This window comes from Leuciscus leuciscus (genome assembly GCF_965113295.1).
Source record: "Leuciscus leuciscus genome assembly, chromosome: 20".
Lineage (NCBI taxonomy): Eukaryota > Metazoa > Chordata > Actinopteri > Cypriniformes > Leuciscidae > Leuciscus > Leuciscus leuciscus.
This window is the reverse complement of record NC_138744.1, coordinates 15,390,836-15,403,641: the sequence shown is the minus strand read 5'-3', so window position 1 is coordinate 15,403,641 and position 12,806 is coordinate 15,390,836. Positions and strand designations below refer to the sequence as shown.

Here is a 12,806-nt window from a genome sequence, read left to right as displayed (position 1 = left end):
ATTAGTGTCGGGTAACTAAAGGTCAAACTAAAGACAAGCCAGAGACGGAAGGAAACAGGCTCGGAATGGCGGAGACTAAAGGTTTTTTGCAGCAAAAGCCGGAGGAAATCACAGTAATAAACTGTGGTTTAATCGCGTTATCGCTTGAACGGCAGGGCTTTGTCTAAATTGAACAGGATACCCATTTGTTACGAGGTACTGCTGCGGCGGGAAGGACAGTCCATGCTAGTTTTGTCTGTAAATTGGAGCAAAGCTGTAGAGCATAGCTACCGTTAGTTAGCCATGCTGTGTTGTTCCTTTTCGAAGCAGAATGACTTTTGCTAACTATCAGTGCTGTATTAGACACAAGCAAAACGCCTTGCTGGCTCTTTAGATCGCTTTTGCGAGGGTAAAATGCAGTGCAGCTACGGCTTGTCTGCTTGCTTCCTCTTCACTCAACTTGGTAGCAACACAGGCTTACTTGGTGCAAGTTCTTCTTATTATTCTAACTCTTTCTGTACGGTATATTGTAGCCGAGACTGGCTTAAAAATCACCGATTTTCTTATTCCCAAACAGAGAAACAAGGTTGAACCAATGTCAGTCTACAAATACGAGTGTTTTTAATTGTGTACTCGGCTCGTATATGGCTGTTATTTATGGTGATGCTTATATGTAGAGACTGTACTTCCAGTTGTTGTTTTTTCCGATAATAACTTATTTTAAAGGTGGGAAAATGACCTATATCGACTCGAACATGTTTGTGATTTGTTTTCATCAAATGTCTGTGTTTAGACCGTGACACTGTTCAGATCTGCAAGGTCTTCATCCTCATCGCGGTCCCTTTGTCATTGACGTGAAGGAGAGAGGACCTTTAACTTTCACCTCGGCTTTTGCTGTATTTTCATTTCTCATGAGGACAGTAGAGGGCAGCAAAATCACCACATACAGTTTTTTTTATTGCAGAATACATTTCCATGGATTTCGTAGATTGGTGTAATTTGCATTCGAATTAATTATATTTATTTGCATCACGTTATTTGTTTTTATTTGATATGCTTTTAACTGGTTGTTCGTGCCTGTAAACATCCCCGACTGGAAGCTGTGCGTATTCGTAAAACAAGCTTTCAGTTGGATGTTTGCTGCCATCGTCCAGTTCGTTCGTCTTGTTCTGGAATCCGTGATTTGTGTGTGTATGTAATCAAACAATACTGCGTCCTAAATGTTACAACTGAATTATAACTTTTTTTTTTTAGTGATGTGCCATCTGGATCTATTGATGTTTTGTGTTGTAATATATTCCAGTATAGTCGTTGTAAACATCCTACACTCAGCTGTATTCTGTAAACGAGGCTGGGAGGAGGGTGTTTGCGGTGACTGACTGGAGCAACTCTGTGATCGTGTTGGAATATACTTTACTGAATTGTGAAACATGAATGAGAAGGCTGAGGCTATGATAAAAGTAAAATATTTATCTTTGATCCCCCTGTTGTACTTTATTATGAATATAGTTTTACCCAAATAAACGCATTCAATTCTCTTTCATGTTTATTATTATAGCTGTTGCTGTTAATTAATAATATTAATTATTAGTGATTTAATTAATTCTCAGGTTGAGGTGTCGAGTTGCTATCACTGATCTGTGGTTGCTATACGCATATCGTATTCAGTGGTCTTTACTGTGTTGGCACCTCATTGTTTATCACCATCAAGGTTTAACTCTTACCTTCAAAAATGTCTGAATTGCTGATAACACAGAAGTGATCAAATGAACTCCAGGCAGCAGGTGGCGCGCGCTTCTTCGTGGATACTTTTTTTTGTGTGCTTGAAGACGAAGATCCATCCGCCATATTTGTTATCGCAGATTCGACAGAAACCTCTGCAGAAGTAATTTAAGTATAATGAATACATTTAAATTGCACTCTAGTAATAAAAACCAAGGTCAAAATCATTTTCACGGGATTTTTACCTTTTACTGATTTAAAAAGAATGGACCCAGTACAAGCAGGTAAGCAAAAATATCATTATTAGGCTAACTGCGTTCCGAGGAAACGGCTCCTTTCGATGATTCGATAAGGAAACAAATAAATTAGGTAAAACTAGTGACTTAACCCAGCAAAAACTTTTGCCAAAGGATGCTTTATACGGAAATTAAGATTTAAGTCTGCTGTTTTACCGTTCGTTGTTGAAATAACACCGTTTTCAGCTCACTGCACTTAAACATCATCTTTTTTTAATGAAAACTGGTTCCAGTGTCTAAGAGAAAAACACGAAACTGGTCCCGTGTTTACAAAAATCAGATGCCAGGGAATGTTATTGGTTCCCTTTTAGAAAAATTCAACTCTACACCACACTTATTTGCTATTGAAAATAAGTCTTGATATGCAGTTTAGTAACGGGTACATCAAATGTATTGTTACATGACATTTATTGCAACTTGTGAAAGATAACTATTGCAGATATTTGAACAACACAGTATATGAACTGATACTAAACTGCAAATACCAATCAACAATTATAAATATCAGTGTTAATGAATAAATTCCTGATTTGAAAGAGTATAAAAATCAACTTATTTAAGCGCTCTTATTTTGAAAGGTCTTCCTGATGTTGGTGCATTATTACCCCAGTCAATTCCGTGAGGAAAGGTTGTTTACAGTGGAAACAATAAATTATTGGGGGGAAAATATTATTAGATATTGCCTTTTAATTATTAGAGCCTTCTGTAATTCCATAAACTGCTTAGTACTTTTGCAAGGATGATAAATCTTAGTGCTTGTGGAAATTAAAAGCTAACCAATTTTTCTTTGTGCGAGAGACGTATTTCTGAAACTGTTTTAACAACAATAACAACAAAAAAAGCTAAATATATATATATATATATATATATATATATATATAAAACTAAAACGATAATTTCATGCATCCACGATTCTTTAATAAACAGACTGAAGAATTCAACCAGCTGTGTTTGTATTCACAGATGGTTCATCCGTCTTCATGTGCAAAATATGCAACTTGTTCTCTCCCAGTAAACCATTGCTTCTGTCTCATGTTATTGAGACTCACTCCAATGAAGGAGGTGATCCTGATACTTTCATTATAGCACTCAAGCCATTAACAACTCAGGAGCCACAGAGTTCAGGTAAGCAGCTTTGAATACAAAAATCACAGGTGCCGGGAACCTGCGCTGGGCATTATTAGAATCAAACACTGAAAATTAGGCCATTAGAGAAAGGCCATTGTAACTGTAAGTTGGTTCAAGCTTGAAATTGCAATTTAGGCTGATTTAAGCTTAAAGTTTATTTCATAATGGCCTGGTTTCACAGACAGGGCTTAGATTAAGCCAGGATTAGAATTTAGTTCAATTTGGACATTTAAGTAGCTTTTATAAACATGCCTTAGAAAAAACATCACTGGTGTGCATCTTGAGACAAAACAATGGCAATGACATATTTTAAGATAATGCCAGTGCAAGTTGCTTTCAGTTAAAACAACTCAAACATGCACTTTAGTCTGGGACTAGCTTAAACCTTGTCTGTGAAACCAGGGAAATTTGTTTACGACTGTAGTGTCTTATGTAATGTGAAAAGAAAGTTGTTATTATTAAAGCAATGGAAAATAAGAATGTATTTTTTTTATCTCGCAGATGTTGTTGTGAAAAGAAAGCGTGGTAGACCAAAAGGCTCCACTAAGAAAGCCCAACCAGAAAATGTCCAGGAAAAAACATCCAGTCAGCAGGAGAAAGAGCCCACTAACGTTCCACCAGTGGCAGTAGCTGAAGAGCAGAGTGAGGATGGAAGTGATCTGGAGTGCAAGAAATGCAATCGCATGTTCAGCAACAGGCGTCAAATTTCCAAACACATTTGTTTTGTAGGACTGAAAGAGGCTGCTGATGAAGAAGAGTATAATGGTACAAATTTATGTTAAAAATCTTAGAACTCTTTGTATTGAAATACTCTGAAAAGCCACAAGTTTCACCATTCAACTTTATTGACTAGGTCATAATACCGATGCAAACAGAATCAGTGATGGAGAGGAAGACAAAGAGAGGACACCAAAGAAAACTCGAGCGATGCGGACAGATAAGGTGTCCAGTGCAAAGGACTCTGAAGCGCAAAGCGGCAACAAAAACCCTATTATTAGTGTGGTCCTTACTAGTCACGAGGCCATGCCTGGTGAGATATGCATGCATGTGACTTCAAGTGGTCTAATAGTTGAGGGAGAGATTTAAACTAACTGTAAGTTTGGGTTTATTGCAGGCGCCTCTAAGATAGTTCCTATTGAAGCAGCTCCAGCTGAACCGTCCACCCAGGCCGATGAAGCTGCAGGTTCCCAGGAGGCAGCAATGAAAAGGGGTTACCAGGAATATGCTATTCAGCAAGCTGCTTATGAAGCGCCTCTCAAATCAAACAGGTTTATTTTTTAATTTAATTTAAAATGTTGACTTTAGATTCACTAATCTAGCAAAATTGTTTAAGCACCAAAGGACAGAATACTAATATAGTAATTGTACTGTTATTGCGTTACTTTGGAAGCAACCAAACAGTCTCACCATCATGTGACATCATTTGAAAACTTGGAAATATCAGGGAATTTAAAAATTATGATTTACAGGCCTAGGGAAGTCATGGAAATGAATCAAATCCATAAAAGTCATGGAAATTTCTATAGTAAATATAGATTTTTCTATTTATGTAATAGCTTGAAATGAGTATTTATTTATGTATTTATTTGATCTACCTCTATAAAATGATATTTTTAAAATCCCTAACCAGTAATCATAACCAACTGAAGAAGTTATGGAAAAGTCATGGAAAAATGAGCAACCTCCTGTAGAAAAGTTGCTGCAGTTGTATTGATCTTGTGGAATTATTTGGTACATTATTATTAACAAATCACATCTGTCGGCACAGGTTAGGACAGACGCAGCTTAAAATCTTCACCTGTGAATACTGCAATAAAGTCTTCAAGTTCAAACATTCACTGCAGGCCCACTTAAGAATCCACACCAATGAGAAACCATTCAAGTGCACGCAGTGTGACTACGCCAGCGCCATAAAGGCCAATCTCAGTGTTCATATGCGGAAACACACCGGGGAGAAATTCAACTGTGACTTGTGCTCGTTTAATTGCCTCAGTAAAGGCCACCTCAAAGTACACGTGGAGCGAGTGCACAAGAAGATCAAGCAGCACTGCCGCTTCTGCAAGAAGAAATACTCGGATGTGAAGAACCTTCTTAAACACATCCGCGAGACTCACGACATGAACGACAAGAAAGTGCAGGACTCCTACGAAGAGTACAGCCTCCAGACCAGGGAGGGCAAGAGACAGCTTCTGTACAACTGTCAAATATGCGACCGCAAGTTCAAAAACGAGCTTGAGCGCGACCGTCACATGATGGTCCATGGCACCAAGAGACCCTTCGGCTGCGAGTTATGTGATCACGGCTCGACCAAGTTCCAAGCCTTGCAAGCCCACATCCGAAAGCATCCCTTCATATACGTGTGTGCCATTTGCCAGGAAAAATTTGTCAGCTCTGTGCGACTGAGGTCACATCTCCGAGAGTTCCACCCGGAATCGGATGAGCCCTCGGCTTTTGCAGACTCCATCAACTCAAGCTTTTGCTTGCTCAAACCCGGTGATGACATTCAGAAGGACATGTTGAATCAGGATGAGCTTAAGATCACAGAAGAGCTGTCGCAGCTCAACGCCCAAGAGCTGTTAACCACAGAAATTAGTTGCATGGCTCAAGAGGACCTTCAAACTCAATGCTCTGATAATATAGTGGTCGAGTCAGATCTTCTCGTACAAAACTCAGAAGACGGAAATCCCATTGCAAATAGTATAAATGAGACAGACACATCTGCTGTAGAAGAAACACAAGAAATGGCCTGTGAAGATGTTATAAATACACAAAGACTTCAAGATGATCCACTTAAAATGGAGCGCAGTGTGACCGAAGAGCAGAATCCTGCTCAAGAAACCGCACCTTTGACACCTGAAAAAGCACAAATGCACTCCGAGCCGCTAACATCAAAGGATACGTTTCCTCAAACCGAGGAAGAGGCGATTGTTCAACAAACTAACACTGATGAGGACTTGCTCAGTTCAGAGCAAGAAGAAATATCTGCTTTCAAGCAGATTATAGAGCAGATGCAAAAACGACAGCTTAACATGGAAGTGTTTGAACGGATACGGAAAGTGTACGGAGACCTTGAATGTGAATACTGCGGTATGAAGATCTAATCTCAGGCTCTTTTTTTTAAATAACATCTCTAACCCTAGACTTTCTATAACTCTCTGTAATGTTTCCTCAACAGGTAAGCTTTTCTGGTATCAAGTGCACTACAATACACATGTGCGAACGCACACAAGAGAGCACCTCCATTACTGTTCTCAGTGCAGTTATTCCTCCATCACTAAAAACTGCCTGAAGCGACATGTCATCCAGAGACATTCTGACATCCTGCTGAAGTGTCCCTCTGAAGGATGCCAATATTGTACACCTGACAAATACAAGCTTCAGGCTCATCTCAAAACCCATTCGGACATAGTGAGTGCTGGTAATCTGTTTATTCTTGTGATATTGGCGAAATGGTTTCTTTATCAAATCTTATATCTCATCTTTAGGTCAAAAGAAGTTTTATATGTCCAGTATGTCAAGAGTCTGTTCCTGAGGACAAAGTTAGAGCTCATATCAAAAGCAACCATCCAGGTAAGCACAAATCAAACCCTCCGAAATGTCGCTCAAGAGCTCTGAATTACAGTAACGGATGTGCTGTGACTATATAGATGTGTCGTTGAACTACATCTCGGAAGCGTTGGGAATACGTGTACATGTGAAAGGAGTGATAGGGAAACGAGCTTCCAAATGCCCATACTGTGACTGTTTCTTCACAAGAAATGGGGCAGATCTTCAGCAGCACATATGGGCTCATGAAGGTGGGTTTTATGTCTTTTTCTTAATGTATTGTTGAACTTCTGTGCTTAAATGAACTGCTTTAATGTACTGATTGTGTTTTGATTGTGTCTCTAGGATTGAAACCGTACAAATGTTCACAATGTGATTATGCCTCAAGAAGTAAAAGCAACCTCAAAGCTCACATGAACAGACACAGTACTGAGAAAACGCATCTTTGTGACCTCTGTGGAAAAAAGTTCAAGTCTAAATGCACTCTGAAAAGTCATAAGCTCATGCACACAGCAGACGGTGAGACTCTTACTTTGTGTTTAAGACTTGTGTATCTAGTTAAAGTCAACAAAACCTCCATAATCTGACGAATTTCCGAGTCAACTTGGACAGGGTTATTAAACTAGGGTCTGGGGACTGCAAGGGGATGCTAGAGGGGCCATGAAAAATGTACAAAATGTATTGTGACAGTGACAAACAAAAACCAAATATGCTTATAATTTTGTGTAAAATATACACTATTGGTTAAAAGTTTGGGGTCTGTAAGATATTTTTGAAGGAAGTCTCTTATGCTTACCAAGGCTGCTTGCATTTGACCAAAAATACAGTAAAACAGTAATATTGTGAATTATTATTATTACAATTTAAAATAACTATTTTATATTTGAATATATTTTAAATGTAATTTATTCCTGTGATGGCAAAGCTGAATTTTTCAGCAGCCAGTCTGTCTTCAGTTTCACTTGATCCTCCAGAAATCATTCTAATATAATAATTAGTTCTCAAAAAAACATTTTATATTGTTATGCAGCTTGATATTTTTTGTGGAAACAAAAGATTTTTTGATCAATAGAAAGTTAAAAAGAATAGCATTTCAAATGGAAATCTTTTGTTACATTATTAATACTAAGTAAACATTTTCATGCATCAATGAATCATGCAGAATGAGAGCAGGAAACTTGCATGAAACGTCAGCTGTTTTATTTTTTTCTGTAATAATGCATGTTCATTTTTTTATATTTTGTAGGAAAACAGTTCAGATGCACTGAGTGTGACTTCACTGCTGCACTGAGACCGCATCTCCTTCGTCACATGGAGCAACATGCCTCTTTCAAAGTAACACCACAAAAGGCTTCTTTCTATTTCTGTTCTATGCTGTCATGTGTCCCACAACCATCACCAAAGCACAATTTTTTGCCTTTCACAGCCTTTCCGTTGTGCACACTGCCACTACTCGTGCAACATTTCAGGCTCACTGAAAAGACACTATAACAAGAAACATCCCAACGCACAGTACATCAATGCTGGAACGGGGGCGTCCACTTCTGAAACTGTCACAGAGCAAGGCAAGTCCTTCCTCATCAGAAACTACCTTAACTATCTAAGATATACAATATTGCCTCAAACTGCTTCAGTAATTAAAAAGTGTGTGTGTGTATGTTATCAGGTGGAGTCAAATGTCCCGTGTGTAATTACGTTTATGGCACTAAATGGGAAATGAACAGACACCTAAAGAGCAAACATGGCCTCAAAGTGGTGGAGGCTGACAGTCTGGGTCTGAATCAGTGGGAGGTGAGTCTCCATTACAATTACATGGCATGTTAAATTTGGTAAAGTGAAGTCATATTTATTAATAAAATGCATGAACAAAAATAGAAGTCCCACAATAATAACATTTAATAATGAATAAAATATTCTAATTAAAGGTTTAGTTCACCCAAAAAATTTACATTCTGTCATCATTTACTCACCCTCAAGTTGTTCCAAACATGTATGAACACAAAAGAAGATATTTTGAAGAATGTTGGTAATCAAATAGTTAATGGGCTTCACTGACTTCCATAGTATGAAAAAGATATGGGGGGACATTCTTCAAAATATCTTCTTGAGGGTCAGAATTTTTTTTATTTTTGGGTGAACTATCCCTTTAAGTTATTTTTAATGAAACCTGAGAGGTTTCTGTCCCTCCACTGAAAGTCTAGGTAACCAAAACTTAGAAGATACAAAAAGATTATAAAAGTGTTGTAAATTGAATCCATATGAATCGAGCAATTTAATCCAAGTCTTGTGGATATATATCCGATTACTTCATATGATGAACAGGTTTAAGTTAGGCCTTTATTTACAATCTAAACAATGATCGACACACATACAAAGAGCACACCACATATGGTAAACATGAAGCTCTAACGTGTGTGTGATGCACAAGAACCAATGAGATTTGTCCTAGCGCGTAACGCACACACGATCTTCCGTGTTAGCCTTATTTGATGCGCTAGAGCAGGGGTCACCAAACTTTTTTCTCTGGGGGCCACATTATCGTTCCTGACTGTGATGGGGGGGCCGGGGCCGGGTCAGCTGTATAACATAGAATTGTATGACCCAGACCAAAATGACCACCAGCAGGCCTCATTGTGTAGTAGAGATTACTAGTCTGGCACAGCCATCCCCGATTGACACTGGCAAAGGTGAGTGAAAAATTATAAATTATAGGTAGGCCTGTTGATATTAATAATAATATTAATAATAATTGTGTGCAACACTTAATAAAGGTCAAATAAATAGACCTATAAAATATTTTAATTAATTAAAAAAACATTGAAATTATAACATGAGTAATAGAACAACTAGCCAGCTCTTATGCCTATCCAAGTGAGAATCCAAAACATATTTTTTAGGTCAAGGTGAAAATTAAAAGAGCAGTAGGCTCAAAACTAAAGCACAACAATAATACAGAATAATGGGAATCAAAATCAGTATAGACGACGTGGTGACAACGCAGATTATATTCTTTGAAAACCGCCACACTTTCTTTACATATAATACAAACTGCACGGTCCTTACACTGAACAAAAAAATTATCGTTGGTCCACTGTTCTTTGAAAACTCTGCACTCTCTATCAACTTTTCGTTTAACGCTAGCCATTTTGCTGTCCTGAACACTGACAGTTCTCTGCGCGTGCATTGTCTGTCACTGCTTGATCTCGAGCATGTCGGGTGACGAAAATTAGGCAAATATAGTTCATTTTATAACTAAATATACATTTTTAACTGAAAAAATCAACAAAATACCAGATGCAGACGTTATTATTTTCCAAAAAGCAATAAAAAAAATAGGCCATGACGACTTTTGGGGATTGCCCCATAGCAGTTCAAGTAGTGGGGGGCAGAGGGGCTGGGGGGCCAGTCAAAGGGGGGTGGCGGGCCTGAGTCGGCCCGCGGGCCTTAGTTTGGTGACCCATGCGCTAGAGTATGTCTTTATATGTGAATAAAAGCCTAAATTAAATCTGTTCATCCTATAAAACACATCTAAATCATATCTCTTCAGAAGATTTGGATTAAATCAGTGGAGGGACAGCTATCTCTCAGGTTTCATTAAAAATATATTAATTTGTGTTTGAAAGATTATTGGTGTGGAACTACATGTGGGTGAGTAAATGATGACAGAATAATAATTAATAACATATTTAAAAGTTTAGCAAAAAAAGGCAAATTATTGGAGCCAAGCCACTTCAATTCTTTGATTTTGACATTCATAATACAGTTTCTTACTGATAAACTGGTGAATGGTTGTTAAATTGCCTTAATTCATGACATATCCCTAGCATTCGAAGGAAATACCACTGGACTTGATTCTGATGTTATCGGTGTGTTCATTCAGGTGGTGGAGTCAGTAGAGGAGCCGGCCATGCAGTACCTTCATATAGCCGAGACGGAGGATCCTCAAGGAACTGAGACTGCTGTATCCGCCCTGCAGGACCTGCGCTTTAATACACAAAATGGTCAGAAACTGTTGATTCATTTCTGGAACAATGGTTTCATTTCTTTAAAGTTCATTTCTAAACTCAACTCTTGTGTTCAGGTGTTGTGTCTGCGGCAACGGGAGACAGACTAGACCCGGCATCTGTCAACATCCTCCAGCAGATCATTGAACTGGGCTCAGAGAATCACGATGGCACTGTGGCTTCGGTGGTTGCCATGGCTCCCGGTACAGTTACTGTTGTAGAGCAGGTATGTTTAATATGCACATTCATGTACTGACAGAGCTGCTGTTGTGAAATGCAAGCGTTTTCCCAAACTATATCTAATGTCATTTATTGAGATGACAATATATCATCTATCAATTTATTGAGATCACAAATATATCACTCGCTGCCATATGATTGTTGATTATTGCTTAAGATTTGTAAGGTTTATTGTCTTGGTAATTTTGGTATCACTTTTATGGACAGTAATGCCCCTACCGTATCACAATATAATATACGTGTGTTATGCAATATGTATACTGTATGAATTTAAAGGGGTAAAAAAATAGGCAACTGATCAAAAGTTTGGGGTCAGTTCAATTGTTTTTTTAACACTCTAAAAATACTTTATTGGACTCATTAAGTTTTTATGACAGTTAAGTCATTTATTGTTACAAAAGATTTATATTTCAAATAAATGTTGTTATTTTGAACATTCTTTTATCAAACAATCCTGAAAAAAAAAGATCAATTTCCAGAAAAATATTAAGCTGCACAATATTGTGAATATTGATAATAATACATGTTTTTTGAGGACCAAATCAGCATATTAGAATGATTTCTGAAGGATCATGTGACACTGACGACGAGAGTAATGATGCTGAAAATTTATCTTTACCATCAAAGGAATAAATGACACTTTCAAATATATTCAAATAGAAAACTGTTCTTTTAAATTGGAATAATATTTCACAATACTAATTTACAGAATTTTTTTTATCAAATAAATGCAGCCTTGGTGAGCATAAGAGACTTCTTTCAAAAACGTTTGCAAAATCTTACTGGCCTCAAACTTTACCCCAGGTTTACTTAAAAAAAATTTAAAGATCAACCTAAATTGTAATTTTTTTGTTTTCTCTTTGACCCTTAGAATTAAACAGTCTAATATTTGCTCCAATAATTTTTTATGCTGAAATGCGCCACATAAACCTTTAAAGTCAGACTGAAATGTTCAGATGCCTTGTAAAAAATAAACTTCATTAACTAATTAATCATCCAGTATGAATCATTGACGTGTGAAGGTGGACAGTCATGTTAAATTGACATCAGGCATTTTTGCCGTTTCATTTTAAATAAATGTTCTTTTTGGACTTTGATCTCAGAAAGTTATGGCGTGTTTTCACTCTCTAGTAGCTTTACTCAGTCACAATGAGAGAAAACTGGACTCTTCATGAAAGCAGCTCATTTAATAATAACAATGTTCTGTCCCATCATCCTAGATGGAGGAGGAGGAGCCACAGACCAATCATGCCATGATGATCCAGGATGCACTTCAGCAGGCCACAGTGGGCCTGGCAGAAGAGCACCATCTAGTGGTGTCCTCAGATGACATGGAGGGCATTAAAACTGTTACAGTGTACACTCAGGGTGAAGACGCATCCCAGTTCATAGTCTACGTTCAGGAAGCAGTTCAGGAGGCTGTGCAAACTGAGGAGACCACCACAGTATAGAGGATATAAAGACCATGCATAAAGGGTTTTAAAACTACTAGCTGCCTAAGTGTTTATTCCCTTTTGTTGTAGTTACTCCAGTCCTGAACAGACTATTGCAGTCATACCTATAGTTTATAGGGACCCATCTTGCACAATTGTAAATAATCTGAAATGAACAGTAGCAATGAATACAGTGATGACACCTGTAGTCATAGTAGTGTGCTTTACTGGGAGTAAAAAGGTCTTTAGTCTTTGTAAAGATCATGACATCTATTCACAGTAGATAAACCTTGTCACATGTGAAGCAGAAGCTATTTAGAAATGATTTTCCCCCCATACTGCCCTATCCTGCAAGAGTTACTGTGTGACTCTGACCTTCTACACACTTTTTATATAAGACTCCCATACAGTGTATGGCTATCACAATAGTAAACGTGCTATTTAATGTGTGGTGTTGA

General features: G+C 37.8%; 1 protein-coding gene and 1 long non-coding RNA gene across 3 annotated transcripts in view; one reads left to right on the top strand and one right to left on the bottom strand.

Annotated features, from left to right (window-relative positions):
- The window catches only part of LOC309483734, a 72,987-nt gene that overhangs the window by 18,915 nt on the left and 41,266 nt on the right, over positions 1–12,806 (bottom strand). The gene's annotated exons all lie outside the window — the stretch shown is intronic.
- Positions 15–12,793, top strand: zfat (zinc finger and AT hook domain containing). Of its 2 annotated transcripts, none has more exons than XM_082149659.1 (16): positions 15–195; positions 2,961–3,122; positions 3,627–3,890; positions 3,979–4,155; positions 4,240–4,393; positions 4,894–6,212; positions 6,301–6,533; positions 6,611–6,695; positions 6,773–6,922; positions 7,017–7,190; positions 7,918–8,006; positions 8,098–8,236; positions 8,338–8,462; positions 10,552–10,672; positions 10,753–10,901; positions 12,136–12,793. In XM_082149659.1, exons 2-16 carry the CDS (start codon positions 2,978–2,980, stop codon positions 12,364–12,366), a joined length of 3,555 nt encoding a protein of 1,184 aa, XP_082005785.1. In that variant the 5' UTR covers positions 15–195; positions 2,961–2,977; the 3' UTR covers positions 12,367–12,793. The 2 variants fall into 2 exon arrangements, with proteins under 2 accessions (XP_082005785.1, XP_082005784.1); XM_082149658.1 differs by having other exon boundaries at positions 15–1,985.